The 23,290-nt window shown below is 43.2% G+C and overlaps 2 protein-coding genes across 4 annotated transcripts; one reads left to right on the top strand and one right to left on the bottom strand.

The window, feature by feature from the left end:
• Window positions 1-1,460: 1,460 nt before the first annotated feature.
• Window positions 1,461-11,562, bottom strand: TIPRL (TOR signaling pathway regulator). The gene is made up of 7 exons (XM_086616986.1): window positions 11,411-11,562; window positions 8,339-8,518; window positions 7,423-7,522; window positions 6,152-6,283; window positions 5,654-5,749; window positions 4,844-4,906; window positions 1,461-3,213 (listed from the first exon to the last, which is right to left on the bottom strand). The coding sequence occupies exons 1-7, from the start codon at window positions 11,509-11,511 to the stop codon at window positions 3,064-3,066; spliced, it is 822 nt and encodes a 273-aa protein (XP_086473112.1). The 5' UTR covers window positions 11,512-11,562; the 3' UTR covers window positions 1,461-3,063.
• A 3,375-nt stretch (window positions 11,563-14,937) lies between these two features.
• GPR161 (G protein-coupled receptor 161) lies at window positions 14,938-23,199 on the top strand. Of its 3 annotated transcripts, XM_086623011.1 has the most exons (6): window positions 14,938-15,377; window positions 15,908-16,632; window positions 18,089-18,193; window positions 20,839-20,958; window positions 21,465-21,467; window positions 22,952-23,199. In XM_086623011.1, exons 1-6 carry the CDS (start codon window positions 14,938-14,940, stop codon window positions 23,197-23,199), a joined length of 1,641 nt encoding a protein of 546 aa, XP_086479137.1. The 3 variants fall into 3 exon arrangements, with proteins under 3 accessions (XP_086479137.1, XP_086479070.1, XP_009986806.1); XM_086622944.1 differs by lacking the exon at window positions 21,465-21,467 and having other exon boundaries at window positions 20,839-20,970; XM_009988504.1 differs by lacking the exon at window positions 21,465-21,467.
• The last annotated feature ends 91 nt before the right edge of the window (window positions 23,200-23,290 follow it).

A 23,290-nucleotide genomic window follows, 5' to 3' on the forward strand; every position in this document is an offset into this window, starting at 1 on the left:
GATTTAATTTCCCTCCCGCTACTGTGGCTCTTCCTCTCCTCTGAAAAGGTCTCACCTGATTTCCATAACCAGCCGGAGTGATCTCTTGACAAAGGCACATGGATGCAACATCTTACTAGCATGCAAAATTCAGCACCACGAGTAATTATTTCAGTTTATTTTGCTCAGATAAAAACAGAACTATAAAATGTTTGGTACGTTTTATTTAGTGACATACAAGAAAGAATATAAACTGCCACATGTTAAACTTGCCACAAAACAGCTGCAGAATCACCCCACTCCCGCCCCCCTGAAATTGTTTATTGAAAGTGGTATTCTGTGGAAAAATCTGTACCGGAGAGCTTGCGGTACACCAGTTTATACTGCTGATTCTTGATAATCCGTGTGGTATAAGAGAGTCACAAAGTGCTCCAAGTTGTACTTTGCAGTAACTGTAACTTCCTAAACATGTTATTTCCCCAACATGTGTGTTCCATTTAAATGCACAGCACCCAAAATAGATGGATATCGCATATCTATATAGTCAGGATTCAGGTCCATTCAAGACAACTGTATCAACAGGTCACAAATTAGTGTGTATGATGGACAAGATAAAATACACAGTATAAGCTAAACATGCAGAGCAGCCTTTTCAATGCTAAGTGTCGATTCTGTGGGTTCCCCTCCCACTATACTTTAGCCCAATGGAGTTTAATGTTAACATCACTGACCAAACCCAAATCACAATTTTAATTAACAAATGCAGATATAGTTTCTTTCATGCTAACACTACGTCAGCTGTCCTCTCAATCACTACCAGCTTTAAAGTGTGTTTTTATAAGCCTTTAAGGCATGTAAAATAATATGTTTAGAGTAAAAAAAGTGCCATGATCTACTTCCACCAGCAAAATATCTCTTCACTTCCATTTGTTGTTCCCTTCCTTTTCACTCTCTCCCCATATCCCTCTATCACTGCAGTGGACCTAAATAATCTGCTATTACCAAATGAATTTTGGTCACTTCCATGCTGCATTCATTTGCAGCCTCGTCTTCATCCTGACACTAAAATCTTTAGCAAACAAGTGCAGGAAGATGAAAAAAAAACCCCAAACCCACAACAGAATTTAGGACTCAAATGGGGAATATAGAGGACTTCACCTCTATTTCAAAGTGGCCATAAATTCACTCACTCAGATCATGTCTGCCTGATAATCATTTCTTTCAGAGACTGTTTTAATTTCAGTTCTCTTCACTCATTTTATCCTATGAATCACAGGATTTTTTTTTTTTGCAGTAATCCTTTCCACAGGATTCCAAATATAAGGCTAAAGGTGTATAGAGGAAAAAAAAAATACTCTAATCAATAACTTTTTACAAAATAATCCTCACAAAGGTGAGGTAGGCATGTATTAACTCTCATTTTTACGTATAGGGAACTGAGGCACAGAGAAGACACTTCCCCATGGTTAGAGTAAATCAGTGACACAGAAAAAACTGCAATTAGTTCCTGCCTTTTGACCTTATGATCAATTTGTGAGACCAGGCTGCTTCAAATAAAAGTGAAACAGTGTGTTGTTTGTTTTTATTAAGAAAACAGTCATTTAGATGGCAGTAGACTTTTTTTTTAAAAACCTCAGGGTCTTCTCCAGGTGAAAACCATTTCTCAAAAGACCTGGTTAAATACCAGGTTTTGGGGTGGGTTGTTTCTGTTAAGCCACACAGTGTAGAATATGAAGATTTTTAAACAAGAAACTCCAAGACATCAGAATGTGTACACATTCTTATCTGCCGTCACCTTCAACCACAAGGCCTGCTTTTTGCTATAGTCGTTTGCTTCTTGCACTTCATTTAGCGTGAGCAGTAAACCTAAGCAAGTCTGTTCAGCTCCCCCAATCTTAGGCCAAACCATTAACATAATTTAGGATTTCCAAAAGCAATACAAACATTTAAAGTTTCATCTACAAAGTGCTGAGTTAAAACCATGACTATACACGTGATCACACTTCTATTAATAGATCAGAACTTACAGAATTTTAAAAATAAACCAAAACAACATATCTGGAATACATGTTAGCACCCTTTTAACAGCTATACATGATCTTGTTGCTCAAACTGTAAATACCAGCATCTTTTAGGCATTAGAGACCACACACCCCTCTCTTCTCCAGCTCTACGCCACTCTCCAGTTCAGCAATTTGACTGTCAGGCCAGTATAGCCATCATACACAGGCACTATCCGATACATCCAACAGAAGGTGAATACAGTACAACGCGTTTCCAATATAGCACATGACTGCCGCAGCACACAGACCCCAAGCAATAATCTCCAGAACTGCCTACAGAACTCTGGCTGACATCAGATTAAATTAGTATTTGTGAAGATAACCAGTGCATGTCTCCGTTAACTTCCAGCTTTTCTTCTGCTCTGGAGTTAATGCCTCATAAATAAGGTAATTTTACCTTTACGGGATCAAATGCAAATTCTTAATTTTCTTTTTTTTTTTCTCGTTAAACCTATCTTCAGAGGAAATGAATATTCTGAAGTTAGAGTCTGGATCAGAGAGTCTAACAAGTAACTCAATTGGTTATCAGCTCACAGTAGGGGAAGCCAAGCAAAATGTGTAGTTTAGGACTGACAGCTCAAAATAAATGCAGAGGAAAATCTTTTTTTTTTTTTTTTTTCACTGTGGATGACTTCTCACTAGAAATAAAATGAGGCCAATTTGACGACTCCAGTTGTCTGTCAGTAGATGAAGCAGCGATAACAAAACTGAAGATCCCAAGAATACACCTGCCTAACCGGTGAACTCAACAGAACCCAGACTCTTAATCGGAAGAGTCTCCAATGCCATAGAAGACTATAACTCACCACCAGTCTGTCATTAACTCCAGATACAGGTTAAAAAAAACCCAAACAAACAAAAAACATCATTAGCAAAACCGGCTTGAAATGTTTTCTCCCAGGGCTACAGAAAAATTAGCCAAATTCTTTATTCCACTAGTAGTGAAACCCCCCCGACCCCATGGCAATGGTTACATAATCACATTATCTCCAGTCTACTTCAAGTCCATATAAAGTCACATTTATTTAGACTTAACACACATGGCTTCCAGTGATGCTTCTGGTTTAGGCTCCAGCTTCTCAGGGAATTCTAGTTTTTCACAGATTGTCTCCTTTATGGGTAGATACTGAGAGATCTCGTTAGGTTCCGTGAACAGGGAAGGTGGAACGTGCTAAGAAGCAAAAGTTTTACATGAAACAAGTGAATGAAAGCAGGAAAAAAAAAAAGGTATTCCAAAACCAAACTTTTACAGACAATGAATCTACGCTTTATTTGATTCAGATATGATTATTAGAATTTACCTTATAACTTCAAATGTACATACAGTATTTACTCCTCGAGTGGATCAAAAGGCTAAGGAAAGGTATTCAATGTTTTTAAGCAGCAGATTATAAGAGCACAAGAAAGTCAGAGACATTCATGAACAGCTACAATGTTTTTATAAAATATATTTATCATTTGAATGTAACAAACACTCTTTTTGAGGGTCTAGTTCTAGGCGAGACTAGGATGGCCACAAGGGATCCCCACGCTTAACGTCTTTCCACCACTGCAATATATTCGCTGGAGTTGTTCAGATTTAGCTCTTGACAGCTGACATACCTCAACATGTATCTTAGTTTTATGAAGTCCACCATAGACATTTATATGAAATACTAAACCTCATTGGATTTTGATTTCCTATATGAAGAAATTAGGTGGTTTCATTAAGTTAATCAGTATGCTTCTCTGGAGATTCCTATAGACAACTTCATCAAATGTAAGACACTTGGTAAAAAAAATAAAAAAGAAATCTATACTGAGCAAGCCACCTTCAAACTTTCTAACAACATTCTTTAAGAAGTGTATCCAGAGCTACTCAACTTGTATTTTGGTTACCCCTAACATGCAATGAATCATACTGCTGTTTCAGTTACTGCAAACCTAATGAAAGCAAGAATCTTTTTTGCTTTACCTATGCAAGCTGATCTAGGGAACTGAAAAGCCATGCGTATTTCTTCTCTCTAACAACAGGCTGTAAAAATTATTTAACAGTGTGGATGATAATTTTTAAACATGAGATGAAATAAAACCTAGATCACTGATTTATATTTCAAAACCCACAAAACTATCAAAAAGCTCATGTCTGGGTTTAATCCTGTTTATATGGATCACATATTGTTAAGAAATGATACAGAGCCCCTTTCCTCAAAAAGAAAACATTTTGCAAAAGTATTCCCTCAGAAGGTTAGTAACACATTAATCACTTTTTACAGGTGAAGTAAAAACACGAGAGAAGGAAAGTAACAGGAATACCCAACATCAGGTGTTGGGTCAAGAATAAAAATCAACAGTTGCAGCTTCAAATGTGCCACAAATTATTCTGAGCAATTACTTGACTTTTAAGGTGGGCTATTATTTGAGAAAAACTGAATGAGCCCATTACCAAACAGATCTTAACCTCTAATACTACTTGCAAGCATACAACCAGCCTTGGAATTTAGCATCAGTGGGACATGAACTACCTGATTTTGTGGCTGAACAATTCTATGAAAAAATAAAATAATAAAAAAAAATCTTTTTAACTCAAAAGTAGGAAACGTAACCCAATCTCTTATCATGTGATCAACAGATCTGAGTATTTACAAATGCAAATCTACCCTGAAATCACCAAAATAAACGTTGCGTAAGCAGAAAGGTTTTTCCTTCATGTCGATTCCAAACCTAACAACGAATAACTTACAGACACAGTATTTTCTATGCTGGCCATAAAACAATTTTAAAAAGCAGACAGAAAAAAAACATTTTCAAAAATGCAATACCTTTAAACTTGATATTTTGCTTTCTCTGGATGTATATTCTCGCAACATGTAGGCCTTGTCAGCCTAATGGGAAAACATGGCAAAAAATAATTACAAAATTATCATCTAGTATCAGTGCAAAATAAGTATTTTAAACACATTGAATTTAGTAACCATTTGAATTTGGTTGACCAAAGATTTTCACCTGGGAGCAGAAACATAAATTCACATTCATGAAGACAGAGAAAGATGTTTAGCAACGTTCTCTTTTCCAAAAGCCACCTTTCTGTGTGCATGCATGGAAAAAAATAAAAATGCTATGACCGAACATGCTTGTTAATCTTTACTCAGCTAGAACTCCTACATCAGTACGAATACAGCTAGACAGAGTAAGCAAACCACAACTGTTCTGTATTATTTATAAGATACTAGAACTCAATGTAGTAAGGACAGTTATTTGCAAGTTAAAACTTGCAGTCATGTATTAGACAAGCCAAAAAACCATTTACTTGAAGACGAGGATAAGAACAATATCACATCATTTACTGTTGCGTATTTTTCCTCTGTACTTCCTCTCTAATCCGCGCCTGTCAAACATATTTCAATGATTACTTCACACGAGGCGTAGCCTACGCTGCTTATACAATATCCAGCCCCATGGCATCCAGCAGTTGGTTGCTACTCCAGCACCACCACAATAACAAAATACACTTGGAAATTTAGTTCAGGTAACCTCTATGCCGGTAACCTCTATGCCCTCAAATGTCAATATTAAATTACAGGAATATTGGCAGGTCTTCTCTGAAAGTAACATGGCCAGTAAGAGTTTACCTCATGATGAAGCCTTGTGTCATTCATCCTGATAAGTACCCCATCAACTCGCAGGAAAAACCTCAACAGCACGAAAAAGCTGGAAGGCATAACTCTCTGCAAAAATAAAAGACATTCCATTCAGCATATTACAGAGTTTTACTTTAACTATGTGCTTATCTCCATCAGATATTTGCAACAAAAGACAGTATAAGGAGCTTTCAAAAATCTGGGCTGCGAATACGCTACAGCTATCACCGGACAGCAGGGCAGACAGTGTCTGAAAAGATTCTTAGGGAGCATGCAGAAAGAGGGAGAAGATTGTTCCCTGAAGCAACTAACAGAAGGATTTCAAGACAACACAGTTTCCAGTAAGATTATATTCCAAGAGCGAGGGTAAAGAATGCTGCATTTTAAACTTTAAATCCCAGAAGGAACAACACGCAAAAAGCGACAGTGTTTTGCACACATTAGCCAACTGAGTCACCACGCGTCTGGTATACGCCTCTCAGTACTCACTATTTTTACACTCAAACTCGATACTCCATGATCATGAAGTTCGTCTTCAAACAGAAGTACTTCTTCGAAAAACATAATTTGCTCTCTGGCTTTCAATTTCTCTGTATTTATGTGTTCTGTTGTAGGAACAACCTAAAGAAAAAGAGAGTTAGCATATTAATTTGTTGCCAAACTACATACCTTTGTCCTGATCTTTTAAATCCTGCAATTGCTAGTTTTATAAAGCAAAAAGCTTTCAGGGCACTAAGCTTAAAACATCCCAAACTTCTAAGAGGAAAAGTTAAAATTAAAACCAAAATTTCCAAGAGGAAACATCAATCAAAGCAAAATCCAACAGCAGAAAATTCTGAGTAAGTTTCCCTCTGTGTACAGGCTCAGCAGGGTTTCATCTGCAAACAATTCTGCTCACTTTCTGCATTTGAAAACATTTGAAAATGCCTTCACATACAAATTAGAAGTTCTGGGTTATAAGTAGTATTCCATCCACTTAGCATCTCCAGCCAACTACAAGTCCTGCACAGGATTTTAATAAAGCCTTTCCACAGAAATCAAGTGTCTGTATGTTTTCCATCTCATTGTCTCTATATACACACCTATATTTCCACTGCCTAAAGACTATCGGCCAACAACACATCATTTATTTCTATGCTGCACATTTAACTCTGGAATAACTCCAGTGATCTGTAACTAATGCAATCCTAGTGAATGAATATGGATTATCTGCTTAGTAGCATGCAATGTGTATACAGTAAAGAGAAGCTGGGAACTTCAGTCTTATTTTAAAGCAAATAAAGCCAAGGGAGGGCCTGTCAGTTCAAATATGAGGAGTTACTGTTGGAGAAAAACATAAAGCCATTGAAAGTATCCAGATCTACGTACCTGCTTACACAAAAAGGCAAGCAACAGAGTAAGGGTACTAGAGAATTACACAGTTGATAGTTCTGTTGTGTGTGAGGAGCTCAGGGCTTCAGAAGGCCATCCAGCAAGTGCTGAAGATTCCCATGTGCTTTACTCTGAGTAAATCCTCACTAAGGGACACAGTGCCACCCTTTTATATAAATTTTAAAGTGTTTTTTAAAAAATACCCAAACAATTATTAAAATAAGCCATGATTTGATTAGGATAACATGCTGAGAGACATGAAAAGCCCAAACTATACTTGGAAGTCAGAAACCGTTAAGCATGAAAGCTTTTACAGCTTAAAAAAAAACAGTGTTTGTGTTTGACTGAAGCGATATGTAATCAGCACTTAACAAGGAGAAAACAGTTACCTTTAACGTTGCAGTATCTCCCAGCAATGTTCCTTTGTAGTCTGTTGTGTATGTCCAATCATATGGCTTGACAACTTCCTTAGTGTGCTCAGTCTCACTCCTCAAGAAGTGAAAGAGAAAACAGCATGCTTTGTAGTAATTCCTAAAAAACTACAACCTCACACAAGGTTATGTATTACGATTACCACACTCTTCAGTAAAAAAAACAGCAGCATTGTCTGTGCTGCAACGATGTCAAGACTTCATCATACAGTATTGCTGCTTTCACAACATCTGTTTCTATAATAAATTAGAAAACTGTTACCAGAACTCCTATCTCAGTCCTACAAATCAAAATAAAAATTTTATTTCAATGTTGTCAAAAAATTTGTATTTCAAGATCATTTTTTCTTTAAGTAGGCAGAGAGCAATCTGCTGGCAACACACAGCAATCATTAACACTGCTGTTTGCCTTAGTTTTTATGACAGCTTTATTTCTCTCTGTGCTTCATTTCTAGGTGCTCTGCAACTAATTTGGTAAACACTAAGCAGTACAATTAGTTCTCATGCATGGTAATTGTTCTGCTATATTCCTAAGGCTAAGATTTTGGACACAAATAGCATTTTGCACTTTGAAATGCCACACCACACAATCTCGTAATGCTCGAGGTCCTGTGAGTGTGAATAAACAGAAACAGCATTAAGCCACGTTAAACTTGTAGTTTATTTTAAGAAAGCCAAGACAACTGAAAAATACAGCTGACAGACAGGACGATCACGGCAAAGAAAAGTTAAGTGACTTCTGTGATCACACTCTATCTATGGTAGAACCAAACGCAACATGGTCTTCAAGAGTTCAATCTGTTCTTTTAAGTACTTTATGACAGTTTCACATACAACACACCAGTACTTGCCCACTGGTGATAAAATACTGTACCTGCTCTCTTGCCACTCCTCTGCACAAGCCACTTTGATCATACCTTGACAATTATTGACACATTTTAAAGCATCTGTTGCATTGAACTCTATTCCAAAACCACGATCATGCTGTATTCTTAGGATATTGTCTCCAAACATCATCTCTGGCAGGGAAGGCATGTGTAATTCATCAGCCAATCTGCACAGAAAAATAAAATAAAAGTACCATGAAGAGAGATCAGTCAGCTATAGTTAAGTGAAAGCAGTCCTTGTTTTGGAATAAGTATTCTTTAGCCCATGATAATTTAGAAGACACATCATCAATACATTCTGCAAAACTTTTTGTTTTCACAGTTTGACATGAATTGCAGAGTCATTAATCCAAAGTGATTTTTCCACCACAAAAATACTCCTAAAACATTCCTTCTCCATCAGGATCATACAAGTCTCATACAAGAGGAATCAAAAAATATCTGACAAGCATGAAGTACCAGCTTTCGACCTGTTGTAGCAAACCCCTGGATGATCCATGAACTACTTTGGTAGATGCCCAAAAAGAAGTTTTGGTAATGAGCACCCATTGATAGCAAGTTTAAATTCACCACACAGTGGTCCATACCTCCAAATTTAGAAGCCTACAATCATGTGAAAAATCAAGTGCAGAAGACACTCCTGTGCTCTACTCCTTTGCCGAGCTGGTAGAGAATATATATTGGTATTTGTAACCTTAAGCATGAAAGCCACAGCCATGGCCAGAGACACAACTGAACAAAGTACTGCGTGAACCAAACAAGCGTGATTCCTGCAGAAAACCTCAAACTATCCTATTTCACTTCTTGCTTTACAGCAATCTTTCTACTCATTTATACATAACTGTATATATATACATATACCATATATAAATTCACACACACACACGTAACACCACTTGATGTACACACTGACCTTACTTACCAAAAGGTTTCATATCCTCCTTTTCCTCCCTACCACTACCTACTTTACCTATCAAGATCAAAAAGAAATACATGACATCTGGATAGAAAAAAACTTTAGGAAATACACTAATTATAAGGGAGGGGAAAGCATCCCAATTGCAACTTTCACATTGATGATAAGGCATTCCTGAACAAAAGTGGTTATTTCTGTAACCCTGCATACAAAAGAACATCATGCTAACCAAAGTGAAACAAAAATAGCAAAACTGTAGACCTGAAGAATAAGATACTGTGTCTTTTCCAGAGAAGGCAGAATAACGTTATGCACTTTTTCATGCCATCACGTGCAGGCCCATTGACCTGCCAAGACCAACTGCAGCACAGAAAGGAGTTCTTAGCTACGGCACATTTAATCCTTCACCTTTCCACAGAGGCTGCTGAGGGATTTTTGTGATATATGTTTGCCAGAAATAAAACTCTTACAGATACTAATGATGTTTCCCCAGCAATAAAAAAGGCAAAATGCCAAGAGAATTACATTCTAAAAGGAAACTGACTAAAAGCATTGCAACTGGATAGTTCTTGACCTTTGGATCTGAAGTGTAGGAATTGTTTTGGAGATCTCATGCTAAGTACAAAGACCTACAAGTAAATGGCTAATTTTGGACTTCTCTTCCCTACCCTGCAAAATCGTCTGTGTTCTTTCTTGTGGTGTGGCTCTTGCAACTGTACTTTTCAGCCTTTTTCAACACATTCTGAAAAACTGTACACCCCTCAAAAACATCTAAACAGACAACGCTAATTTCTGAAAATGACAGAGGTGACTGTTTATTTTAAAATAGCTACAGTTAAAGAAACTGAATAGATCAGAAGACGAGTACAACAGGCAATGTGGCTTCTAGCCTGGCAGTTCAAGTCCCTCTTTTGTTTACAGACAATGAAGAGAGTTAACATCCTCCTGATCTTAAGAATAAAGATCTTCTTTTTTAAGAGGTAGCATCCTACAAAGGAAGTCCTCGCAAACACGTCATAACAATGGGATACTCTAATAATAGCCCTCCTTCCCCTGCAGGACACTGGTACACAGCTTAGCTGGATCTTGAATCCTCACTGCAGAAAAACGACTAAATCACAGGATTCAAGTTTTCTTATCTGTAACTAAAGGACCATTAGTCAGAAGCAGTTAGAGAAGATTATTTTAAGCACTGAACATAGGATAAAGATGGAGGAAGGAACATAGTTTTAACCTGTTTTAAGGCAGATAGCCAGTTTAAAAAAAACAACACTATAATGCTGTTATGTTCAAAAAATTAACATGTACATAGTTTACTATAATTTAAAAAAAAAAGCCTAACATTTCAAGATATGGGACTTTATCAGACAAATTACCCTCAGAAAAGTTAAAAGCAACAGGAATGAAGATACTTTTAACAAGACTGACAAGATTTCCATGTACATATTCCAGAAACAGAAACCAAGAAGTATCTGTCAAATTCAACTGCCACTAAGGTCAGCTATGGCAGCGCACAGTTCCACACTGGCAAACCTGACCTAGGTATTCCATGCTGACACAGGAGCTTTTTCTCCAACAGTTTGACAGCAACGGAAGTTACTACTACATGGAGAGAGTGAGCAAATAATAAATTTTTAATGAAATCCCCTATCTTAAAATAGCCATCACCACGAAATAGCTTATGAACAGTCTGTAGACCACATTTAAAGAGCCTTAATCACTATTAAAAAGTAATTAAGAAAAACAGGCTTCTAATTAGCAGGCTTCAGTTCACAGAGGCCCAGATCTCCAAAACCGTTAGCAATCACTAAACCCAAAGTTCTAGAAATAATCCGTAACCCACATCATCCCAGTTTCTCCAGTCGAAGAATCGAGCTTACTTGAAAAAAAAAAAGAGATGGAACACCCCCTCCCCCGCCCCCCCGATCTACGGGAATAAACAGCGTCTCCCCCGCCCGGGGGACATTCTTCGCTTCTCCCACAGGCGACGGAGCGCCCCAAGCCCCTGGCTGCCAGGGAGCGCGGTCCCGGCCCCGCGGAGGCTCCCACCGCGGCCCAGCCCGGCGCCCCGGGGAGGGGCGGCGAGCCGCGGAGGCACCGGCGCCCCGCTCCCCCGCCCCGGCCAGCCCCGAGCCCGCCCCACCTCTCGGCCTGCGCCGACTTCATGATGTGCGTCCGAGCAGCGCTCAGCTTCCACGGCCCGAAGGTGAAGTCGCGCCGGCTGCTCTGGAACACGGGGTGCATGGCGGCGGCGAGGGGGGAGGTCCCGCCGAGGAGGAGGAGGAGGCAAGCGGTCGGAAGAGGCGGCGGCGGAGCCCGCCTTGCCGTGCCGTGCCCCGCCTCGCCTCAGCGCTCCGCCGCACGCCGTCCGCCCCGACCGCAGCAACGGCGCCGCCGGAACGCCGCCGCAACGGACTTCTGCTTCCGGGAGCGCGGCCCGGAAGCCGGTAGGCGGCGGGAGGTGACGTGCGGGCGATGAGGGAGGGAGGGAGGGAGGGAGGGAGGTGTTTCTGTGCGGGAGGCGCCCGCGGCGGGAGAGGGGTGTTCCCGCGGGGGGCGGCGGGGCAGCGAACGGCCTTGAGGGGAACCGGGGTGCAGCGCCCGGTGCGAAACGGGCGTGTGCCCGGCCGGCGTTCGTGCCTCCAGCCGCGTCCGCGGTGGTGTCTCGCCGAGCCCAGGCGGAGAGCGGCGGGGCGGCCCCGGTGGGCTCCGTGCAGTGCTGCCAGTGGGCGCGGGAGAGCGGCCACCGGGAGCTCGTGAGCGCTGGTGGTCCCTCGCCAGACTGGGAGGTTCAGCAGGCGTTTCCCAGCTGTCTTTTACTCCAACCGACAGACACCTTGTGCTATTTTATATGTGGAATTTCCGGCGCTGGCTGGGTGTTTTACTGCATGCGATCCACGCGTGATCTTTAAGTAAAAACGTGAGAGCATGGAAAGCTTAATCTTCTGGAAAAGCATCGGTAGAACTGGCTGAGAATGACACATAATTCACTACTGCAGCTCCGATGGCTGGGTGCTCGCGTTGCTTTCCTGCGCCACGGAAAGGACAAGCTAGCTCCCCAGGAACTTCCCTTAGCGCGGGGGCACCGTGTGGTCCAGCTCCTGGTGTGGGACAGGCGGCAGTACCAGGGCAAGCGGAGACAGCAGCGATGCGAATGCGATGCCCATGTCACAAAAAAAAAAAAAAAAATCACATCTCTTCCAAATCACAGAGCGGCCAGAACGCAGCAACGCTCGAGTCAGAGCAGTTGTCCTCCGCGATGAAGGGCCCTGCCAGGATACGGTGATGGGAGTTAGGGATGCAGAGGCGTGACCTTTAATTACTCTTCACTCTTATAGTGTGCCCACCTGTGCCTTGCTTCAGGTGGGGGGAAGAACCCCTCCCGAAATCAGCTGTTATTTTTAGTAGCGTTTCAGGGTCTGGAAAGTCCAGCAACCGGGATCTGCCCCTCTGCAGCTCACTGGCACTGCGCGCTGGGGCAAGTCGCTTCGCCCGATCGGTGCGAAATGGACTCCCCCCTCCTTCACTGGATTCCTGAGCTTTCAGCGAAGGAGGGCCGTGAGGAGCCCTACGGCGTCGGGGAGCGGTGGCCGTGCCCCGGGGCGGGCCCGAGGGGTGGATGCGGTGCCCCGCTTCAGCGGGTCTCGGCAGGACCCTTCCCGCGATGGCGGAGCGGCCCAGCCGGGGCACCCCTCCGCCCGGGACGGGGGCTCCTGGGGGCTCCGCGAACCCCTCTCGCATCGCAGGCCGAGACTGGCCCGGCTCAGCCCGCCTGCCGGTGGGCGGCCGCACGGAAAATGGCGGGCGGTGAAGCTGGGGAGGGGGCGCGGCGAGACGAGACGGCGGGGCGGGGCAGGGGCACGGCCATGGCGGGGAAGGGTCGGGCGGCTCCGCGGCTCGGGGCCTCTCTGCTGGCGGCTGGAGGGGGCCCGGGGCGCTGTAACCCGACACTTCCCGCTCTGGCAGCGGCAGCGGGCGGTGAGTGCGGTGCTGGCACCGGCGGCTGGGGCGGGGCGGGGGGGCAGTGGCGGCGGGACCCGCTCGCCGCCGGCGGGACCGGGGAGGGTGAGGGATGCCTGGGGCGGGGGACCGGGACCCGAACCCTGCCCCTGCCCTTTGTTCGCTGCCGGAGGGAGCGCGGGGGCAAAATGGCGACCCCCTCCCTCCCCTAGCCTGTCCCCAGCTCGACCGCCGGCTTCGTGCGTGTGCGCTGGCACGCCTGGCCGCGCTGCCCGCCGCCGGGCGGGGACGGGATGCTCCTCCGCGCCGGGCTGCCCTGCCCTGCCCCGGGCGGGCCGCTTCTCCCGGAGGCCGCCTGCTCCCCGCAGGGTGCGGCAGGGCCGGGAGGGCACGGGCGGCGGCAGATGCCCCCCGGGGTAGCTGCCTCTCCGAACCCCGCACCGGTCACAAAGTGCTGGAGAGGCTGACGGAGGTGGCGCGGGCACGTTCAGAGAGAAACTTGAGAAGAAGCACTTTTGCAAATGGTCGGCAGACAGCTTCGCTAGAGAAGAGCTAAGTTATGTTTTACAAAGTGTGGCCCGGTAACGTCTTTGGTTATGCTCTTAGGAAAGCGCAGATAAAAATGGAAAAAACACGGCTCTCCAGCCTGAGGTTGCCGCCTGAGGCCACAGCAGCCGCGCAGACGGAAGCGCTTCTGTGAGTACTCCTGACTTTTTGGGAGCGATGAGTGGTAACGGCTGCAGAGTTAGGTGGGATAACTTTCCCCGAGTCCTTAATTTCTAAGAAGTGCTAGTATCGACTTTATATTCATTGGTGGACTCTTTTCTGGTTTGCATATTTGCATTTTTGGTGGTGTTTTTTCTTCAGCATGCTGGCCTGCCAATGGGTGAAGGATAGGAGTGCCTGTTGGAGACAACAGGGAAAAAAGGCTGCTAAGGATTTGGGAGAAACACCGACGTTTCACAGAGTGAGATTGTGAGTCAGTGGGATGGATGCTAACACTGAGAAGTCAGGGGTTAGAGATTCTCAAACGTTTCTGTAGGGTGAACCGCAGCTTAATGCAACAAAGTGTCTTTTGAACCTCATGTGCAGAAAGCCAGTTCCCTCTGTCCTTTGGTATTGACAGTAAAGTAGAATCACCGCTGTAGCTAAGGTGATGAACATGGAGCAGTGATGTTAAGAGAGTATGTGCAATGATCCCTGAGTCTTTGAATGTTACGTAGCAACTGTTAAGAAAGAGTCAGCAGGGTATGACGAGCCAGGCATCCACAGACCACCAGCAAATGCTGCATAGGCAGAATACAAAGTAACAATCAGCATAAACGGATAGAATTTTTTTTTTTAAAGTGAGAGAAAGAAAGACTGATAATGACATTCTTGTTTCTTCACAGCCTAGATGAAGGGACTGAGTGGGATTCACAGCTGGTAAGTATGGCTTAGAAACAAGTAAGATCCTTGGGAAATTTTAAAGTCAAAGGTGCTAATTTTCTTCCTTGCTTATTCCCCTCCATCTCTTTTTGTCTTTCAGATGGTTTCTTCACTGTTCTAGGCTTGGCGCTGTCATTGACCTCTTTGGTGTACCCATAAGCAATTTTTTGCCCCTTCACTTTCCCGTCTAAAATGGTTTCCTGCATCCTACAGGTAAATTTTAATTAACGCAGGCAAAAGGGCCTCCAGTCTTTGGAGAGAGTTTGAAGAAATCTTGCCTGAATGTTTCTGAGCGTTGTTCTGCTTCTAGCTGCTCAGCATGCCTTGGCTGCTCCACCTCTGCATGCTCTGACCATGAGCAGCAATTCCTCCCTCAGCAATGTGAAGGGCCTGAGGAACTTCACCACACAGGAAGACGGGGCAGTCAGAGTCACGGAGTCCATTGCTATAATCGTCATCGCTATTTTCATCTGTTTGGGCAACCTGGTGATTGTCGTCACCCTGTATCGGAAGTCTTACCTCCTCACGTTAAGCAACAAGTTTGTGTTCAGCCTGACCCTCTCCAACTTTCTACTCTCTGTACTGGTGCTGCCTTTTGTGGTCACCAGCTCCATCAGGCGGGAATGGATCTTTGGAGTCGTCTGGTGCAATTTCTCAGCCCTGCTCTACATGCTGATCAGCTCAGCCAGCATGCTAACTCTCGGACTCATAGCTATAGACCGGTAAGCAGCTCTTTTCTAACAAATCGTAACAAATTGCCTCGTCATTCCATAGGGTGAGTCGTTGGCTGTTCATAGAGTTGAAAAGCACTGCGGTGAATAACGCTGCGTAACGTTGTAGTGTCGTTTTTCCTTCAGCCCTTTGTGAAATTTTGATACAGAACAGAAGAAAGTGATGTCATCAATAATGCACAATGTGGACATGCATCTAGAGTTTTTTTAAGTATTGATGGTATAATAACACACTACTTGAGAAACAAGAAATAATGATTTAAAATTCCGGATTATACCCTAAGCATGCACTCACACATAGGAACAGATTTAATAGCTGTATGTGTGCCTTGAGCCAAGTTTTACAATTTTGACTGCAACGATACGTATTTTTACATGTAATTGTTTTTATAAACAGGGTCCCTGAACCCGCTTCAAGGTTTGGAGAAAAGAGAACTAGATATCAACATCCTTAAAATACGTTCTTTTTTTATTGTACGTCTTTTGTGCTCCTGTTGACTCTTTCTTTTCTTGTCCACCAGGTACTATGCTGTCCTGTACCCGATGGTTTACCCCATGAAGATAACAGGCAACAGAGCAGTGGTAGCTCTTGTGTATGTGTGGCTACATTCCCTTATTGGCTGCCTCCCTCCCCTTTTTGGCTGGTCATCTTTGGAGTTTGACCAATTCAAGTGGATGTGCGTGGCAGCCTGGCACAAAGAGGCTGGCTACACTGCCTTTTGGCAGGTCTGGTGTGCATTGCTGCCTTTCGTGGTCATGATGATCTGCTATGGATTCATATTCCGGGTGGCAAGGATTAAGGCTCGCAAAATCCACTGTGGTAGCGTTGTCATTGTGGAGGAGGACTCCCAGAGGAACGGGAGGAAGAACTCCAGCACCTCCACATCCTCTTCTGGCAGCCGAAGGAACGCTTTCCAAGGAGTTGTCTACTCAGCCAACCAGTGCAAAGCTTTCATAACCATCTTGGTTGTCATCGGTGCTTTTGTGATTACGTGGGGGCCCTACATGGTAGTAATTACATCAGAAGCACTTTGGGGAAAAAACAGTATTTCCCCTGCTGTGGAGACATTAGCTACGTGGTTGTCCTTTTCCAGTGCCATTTGCCATCCACTGATTTATGGACTGTGGAACAAGACGGTGCGCAAGGAACTACTAGGAATGTGCTTTGGGGATCGGTACTATCGCGAGTCCTTTGTTCAGCGGCATAGGACATCGAGGTTATTCAGCATTTCCAATAGGATCACAGGTAAGACACCTTTCCTTAACACCAGGAAGTGCAAGGCTTAATGTCTGCGTGTGCTTGGCGTGTGTCAGGGCACTGCAAACAAAGTGGGATGTTTCTGGAGGTTTCAGCAGTCTTCTGTTCAGGTTATCATAGACACTTGAAAGGAGAATTTTTTTTTTTGTGGGAGTTCACTTCTTTCTCCTATAATTTGTTTCCTTTCATGTGCCTACTGTTTGTGTTAGCCAGGTTCGAGCACTACCAGTAGTAAGTTTTGCAGCATTTGTTCTCTGATTCCTGGCTTTGTGCTACAACTCTGAGATTCACTAAAGTTACACTGGTGTTACTGTTTCTGTAAATTCATGTTTTAGGCTTAATGGTTGTGAAGAAAAGATTGTAAACGAAATAAAACTGTGGAGGAGTAAAACTATTTGATGTCTTCCCAGATTGCAGGCTGAGAGCTTCAGGTGCTCAGAGTTTGTGGGGTTTTTTTTGTTTTTTTTTTTTAGAGTAGCATTGCAACAAAATTCTGATTTTTTTGATCATTTCCCTGGTCCTGTTCACAAGCTTCCAAAAATAGCACACCTTCATAGGGTCCCTTGGGACATTTCATGCAGAGGCAGGAACTGAAGTTATTTAATTAGGAAGGAAGATCTGAAATGCAGAAGGAAGGGGAGAGCAGTAAGGCATCCGTTATCTTTTCTGCAACCTGGAATCACTGGGAGGGACTCCCATCTAAATGAAAGGTTCTGCAGCTGCAGCCACATGACAGGCTGCAGGAGCTCTCCAGCACTCCTCCCTTTGGCAAATCTATATCCCGGAGATGCTGTGGATGAATACATTAGGAACTGAGGTGATAGGGAAAAGGCAGGAAACTTCTGTCTCTTTCCAAGCGATAAGAAACTGACAACTTCATATTTGTCAGGTGTATTAGCTGGAGGCTGATAGGGAGGGGAAAAAAACCCCCAACCAAATACACAAGAAAGTCTTGAAGTGGGATCCAAAGACAGTACCTTTGTAAAAATCCTAGAATCTCCTCCCTTCTTGTTTTGGGGATTTGAAAGAAGCCAGGCATCTTGGTGCCCCAGCCCTGCCCATGAGCTTCCTGTCACAGCGCTGGTGGCTGCCGGGTTATTCTCTGTCTAGAAGGTGTCTGGCAAACACTCCGTCTCTCTGAGTGTATGTGCTCTGTGTTCAGCCTGGCTGGCTGATAAAACACATGCAATTGCAAAAAGAGTGGGAGGGAGATGGTGCAGGTGGGAAGGAGACTTGCCATATGGAAAGACTCCAAGGATACCTGAAAGCTGCTGACTGGATTTTTAAGATGGGAAGTCCAGATACTGTGCACTCCGGATCAGCAAGGTGAGTTTTATACATAGAATAATAAAAAAGGCAGTAGAGCAGGTGTTATGGAAGAGGCTTTTACTATTGTAGACCCCTTTGATATTCACTACGTAACAAGAACAAAACTCTCTTGCAGATTTGGGACTATCTCCTCATCTCACTGCCCTCATGGCAGGTGGGCGGCCGTTAGGAAACAGCAGCAGCACAGGAGAGACAGGTTTCAGCTGCTCACAGGATTCAGGTAACTAAAAGTCTCTTGTTCTCTTTTCTTGGGCAGAAGATTGCACTTGTAGCTTGGCAGAGCTGTATCTCTTGGTGGATGGATGACATGAAGCATCTGTTGCAGCTGTTACAACAAAACTGCTGGAGTTCCTTTTTTCTTCCTTGCTCTCAATATATTTACTTGCAAAATATTGTTTACTCTAAGGAATGATCTTCCTTTGATAATGTGTCCTGGGAACTGGAGTCACTGCTTTTGTGCACCTTGGTTTCCATTGTGCTTCAGGGACTTTCCCTGCATCCACAAAGAACAAAGTGATAAAGTGCTGTGGAGAATGTGCTTTTCTGTTTCCTAGTTTGTAAGAGACCTTGTCTTGTTCATCCTTCGGTGTAAACATAAACACTTAGGATGGTTTCAGCTTATGACTGCATCACTACTTAAGATCTCTCAATTGAAGATGATTTGGAAAAGGAAAAAAATTGTTCTGCCAGTAATTTCCTATCCAGAACTGTAGCTAGATTTTTCTGGAAGTTAATTCAGCTACCGCTCCTAACTGCACTACAGTTATTTTAAAGAGTGTTTCTGCTCTAGAAACACCAGAGGGTGATCTTCTAACATTTTCTTGGTATTCGAGGCTTGTTCCTTACTTTTAAAAAGGAAGTCTATGGAACTGGGATTTATTTTGGTAGTAGTTTTATGCCTGTTGTGGGCATTCTGCAGATAAAGGGATAAAGGAGAATAGCATCCTGGTAAACCTGCCTCAGTTAAGATGTTGTGTCATCATCTTTTGAGGAATGGTACTGAGCAGTTTAAGCAAACCAAATACATGCCTAATGTTTGAAGTGCCACTGTTTGTTATGGAGGGGGTACAGTCCATAGCCTGGGAATGGACAGACAGTGATAACCCTTGTGAAATACTGTTTCAGTGGATGCCTTTACTGTGAGGAACTAAAGACCAGGAACTAAAGTCTTTGTCTCTCTTCAGTGCTGCCTGCTGCGGTACCTGATCCTGTGGCGTTTTATGCAGTTGTGTCTTTATCTGCCCTGATAAACAGAAGCTGGGCTTTTCATGTTGTGAAAAATGGATGAAGCAGTAGGAGAGGAAAAAAAATCCAAGTGGTGCCAACTGTATACAAAATAGTTAAGTGGGAGACCCGAGTCCTGATTGCTAGAATTGCTGCCTTAATATCATTATTTCAAGGACAAATACCTATCCTGTAAGAATAAGAGGCTAGTCTCTTCACTAGCCTTAACAGAAAAAAATGCACTAAACTAGTGCATTTGAAAAAACACACTGAAATTCTGCTCCATAGAAGAAAGGATCTCTTTCTTCCTAGTGCCACCCCTCTGTTGCACACCTCGTTTCTGAGGTGGGTTCTGTACCTTTGGTGATCAGTAAGAGCCTGCTGTGTTTGGTAGACAGCCACAAACCCAGCTGATCCACAGAACAGCGCAGACAGTTGTTGGCTTATTTGGGACTGTGTATTATGGCAGCAGCTCGTTCTTTCTTGTGTGCTGGAGGGAGGTGTATGACAACACACAAGTTTCACCCTGAAGTTTATCACTTTGCCATATCATAATGAATTGTCACCAAAGACTAGACCTATACAGCAGTATGTTCTCCAGAGGTACACCCCCAGCCATGCCTCGGTCTCGCTTTCTGTAAAATGGGCACTGGAACACCTCCTTGTTGCAAAAAGAATACATTTGGGGATCAAGAGCAGTCAAATGGATGAAGAGGGATGTGAACTCACCATCTGGAGGAGTTAGGAGACCTGCGAAGGCTCTGTGTCCTAAGCCTGTTGTCACACCACGGGAGTAAATGGGCTGAAAGTGTCACGTATCGAGTGTGTGCAAGCTGTGTCTTCCAGCAGCAGCTTCCCTGAGGACTGTTCACTCCGAACTGTTCAAGCATCTCCCTAAAATGCTTGCTCAGCTTCTCCCTTACACAGCAGAGACACCAACATTGCAAGGGAAGACTAGGTTGCAGTCTTGTCCTTTGTATGAAAGTACTGCAGAGATACCAAGATGAATTTCCTTGTGCTTGTAAACTCTGTTCTGTATTGGAAGGTGCAAAGCAAATGCACGGAGGTGAAATTTCCTAAACTGAAAAAATGACTAATCGGATGAAAATCATTCCCAAACAGCAAGAGATTTTTCCCCATTAAAAAACACTTCAAGAAAGTCAAAATAGGTTATTAGAGACAAACTAAGTTGAACAGAAAAATTCTCCAGTTCATATTTCCGTCCAGGTCTGATAGCAAGCATGACATTTGGCAGCTGTGGTTGTCTGCCTCTCAGGTAGCCATTGTTAGCCTCTTGTCTTCATCACGAGATGGGGGAAGTTGCTTTATTTCACCCTTTATTTAACGAAGGTAAGATTTCACCTTTGTCTGTTGTCTTATTGACATTATAAGTTCTGCAGCCGAGTGTTTTGGAGCTGCTTGAGGTTTTAGATGGCTAATGAGAAAGATTTCCAAATCCTTTCAATGAAGACTCTGACCTCATTCTTTTTCTGTGCAGTGTTTAAAGTGAAATTTACTCACAAAAGCTGGGTTTAGACATCTTTTGAAGAAACAGCTATAGTCTGAAAAGTTTTTGCCACTACTTAAATACTGTATCCCAGTGTTACTCTGTTTTGCTTGAGAACTCGTGCTTTGTTTCAGGAACAGATGTAATGCTTCTTGAAGATTATAGCTCAGATGGCCCTCATGCTTCACACTGCATCTGTCCTCCTCCTCGGAGGAGTTCAGTGACATTTGAAGATGAAGTAGAGCAAATTAAAGGTGGGTTTAGGGGTAAGTATGAAAATGCTCAGAACCAACTATATTTCCCGCCCAGGAAGCCTCCCAGGACCTTCAGAATCGGCTTAGAACATATCTGACCACTGCTTGCCTTGAGAGACCTGACCATTTATGCAGATGCAACAGAAAGTAAGATCAGGTCTTTCTTCCAGTTCTCAAGTAGCAACAGACAAGCACAAGAGTTAGAAGCTGGGATTCCCTGCATACACATCACTTGTGTTGCACAGCAGTATCCTCTCTGCAACTCCACTCATCTGGTGGTTGTTGCAGTCTGTTTTGTGTTTCTCAGGGAATACGTTTTCCTGCCCTCGTACTTTGATTCTATTATCCCAGTGTTTCTCACTTGCTGCCTCCTCTCAACTTTGTCATTCACAGCTTGAAATTCTTCCTTTTACAGACTTCTATGGTCTGAATATAATTTCGTTCTGTTTCACTTAATTTTTTTACTTAACTTTTACTTAACTTACTTTACTGAGTATGTTTCTCAGCAGGTATAGGTGAAAATAGAGGAACCACATGCACTTTCTTTTCAGTCAACTCACTTGTTGATTCTGTGCTAGCAAAGTGTTGCTGTGATCATCTGTAAGACATGGCAAAGGTAGTTTAAGCTGATAGTTACGATAATATGAACTAGAAGACTTGATAATAACAGCTGAATTTACTAAACAATAAATGATTGTGGACAGTACAAAAATGAGAAGAATGCCATTAAGAATCAAGTAATAATAAAACCTGACTGATTTTTATGATTCTGAAATAATTAGAAGACTCTTTATGTGGAATTTTTCTCTTCAAACATCTTGGCAAAATTCACTTTTGCCCTCTTCCTGGCATAAGTTGATTATTTCCTTGGACAAATACATTACCATATGTTTCGCACTATCTGGGAACGTTGGGGCAGGCATCTAATTTTTTGTGCAGTTCAGTGAAAGAGAGAAGTCGTAGTGCAAAAGTTCCCCACAGGTTTAGCAATTCTCCCTTGTATGTCTCAGAGTTTTCAGGATCTCTGAGACTTTAAATTATTTCAGCAGCCTCACTGAAGAATTCCATTTAGGACGAACACCTGTGTTGCCCAACATGTTGGTGGGTAGAGAGGTATATAGATCCTAAAAAGCAACTACATCAACAGTGAAGAGCAGGTGTATCCAAGGTAATAAGAAGTTAGGAAGAAGTATACTACTGTCTGCAGCTGCACTCTTCAACCTCTCCTGGCATGGAGAGCTCTACAACTTCCCCACTGGAAGTGGGTCCCACAGCGTGACTGGAACAAATTTAAGCCTAAGGACAGCAGACGGCTGAATTTAATCACTATTTGGAAGAAGCTGTTGGAATTTGGGGACTGTTAATCCACAAACACAATGTCTGGTGTTTGGGCTTAAAACATAGTATAAAATAGCTCTTAAACTGCACTGTTCGTGTCAATGAAGTGCCAGATCTTGGTCCAAACACACTGAGAATCCCTGTAAGGCTGTAAGTTGTGCTTACAGCAGAGGAAGTTCAAATTGAGGGTTCTGTTCCTGTCTTCTGCATGAATTCTTGCCTGATGCCAGACAATTCCCAGTGTTCCTAATCCTGGACTCTAGGTAGTAAGCAGAAATCAGGCTGTTGACTTGAGTTGGGTACAAATTCAGACCAATAAAATCCTGCATGCACGGGTTCAGATTCAGAAAAGCACTCAACGTACACTTAATTCAAAGTTAAAGGTATATGAGTACTTTGCTTCATTAAATCGTAATTTTTTTCACTTGAATTGGAGGTAATCTTTCTCTGCTTGACCTATTGATGTCACTCTGAAGCTTTATGTTCATAGAATGATATAGGAACCCTGGGTATCATTGGTAAATGTAGGGTAGTTATGGTGCAGAGGGCATGATCATACCTTTACAAAAGGATCAATATTCGCATTCAAGCATTTGTGCAGCAATGCTGATCAACTGTTAATTTTCTGATATGTTGTCTTTTTCCTTTTTTTCAGAAGCTGCAAAGAATTCCGTTCTTCATGTAAAAGCTGAAGTCCATAAATCTCTGGACAGTTATGCATCCAGTTTAGCAAGAGCTATTGAAGCTGATGTGAAAATGAGCTTGTTTGGGGAAGATGCGTTACCAGGAGCTCTGTTCCCTGTGCGGACTCTGCCAGGAAGCAGTATGAACACGCGGCGTGGGATCAGGCCCCATGCTAGCCAAAGACTTCAGTTGCAGAGCATCGATGAAGGGAATATTTGACAGCAGCACTGGAGTAAGAAAATAGAATGAAACCACTAAGCGGGACCTCTTGCAGCTGTTAGTGTTTCAACAGAACCAGGATACCTTGTCG

The sequence above is a fragment of the Tauraco erythrolophus genome, chromosome 1 (assembly GCF_009769465.1).
Source record: "Tauraco erythrolophus isolate bTauEry1 chromosome 1, bTauEry1.pri, whole genome shotgun sequence".
NCBI lineage: Eukaryota > Metazoa > Chordata > Aves > Musophagiformes > Musophagidae > Tauraco > Tauraco erythrolophus.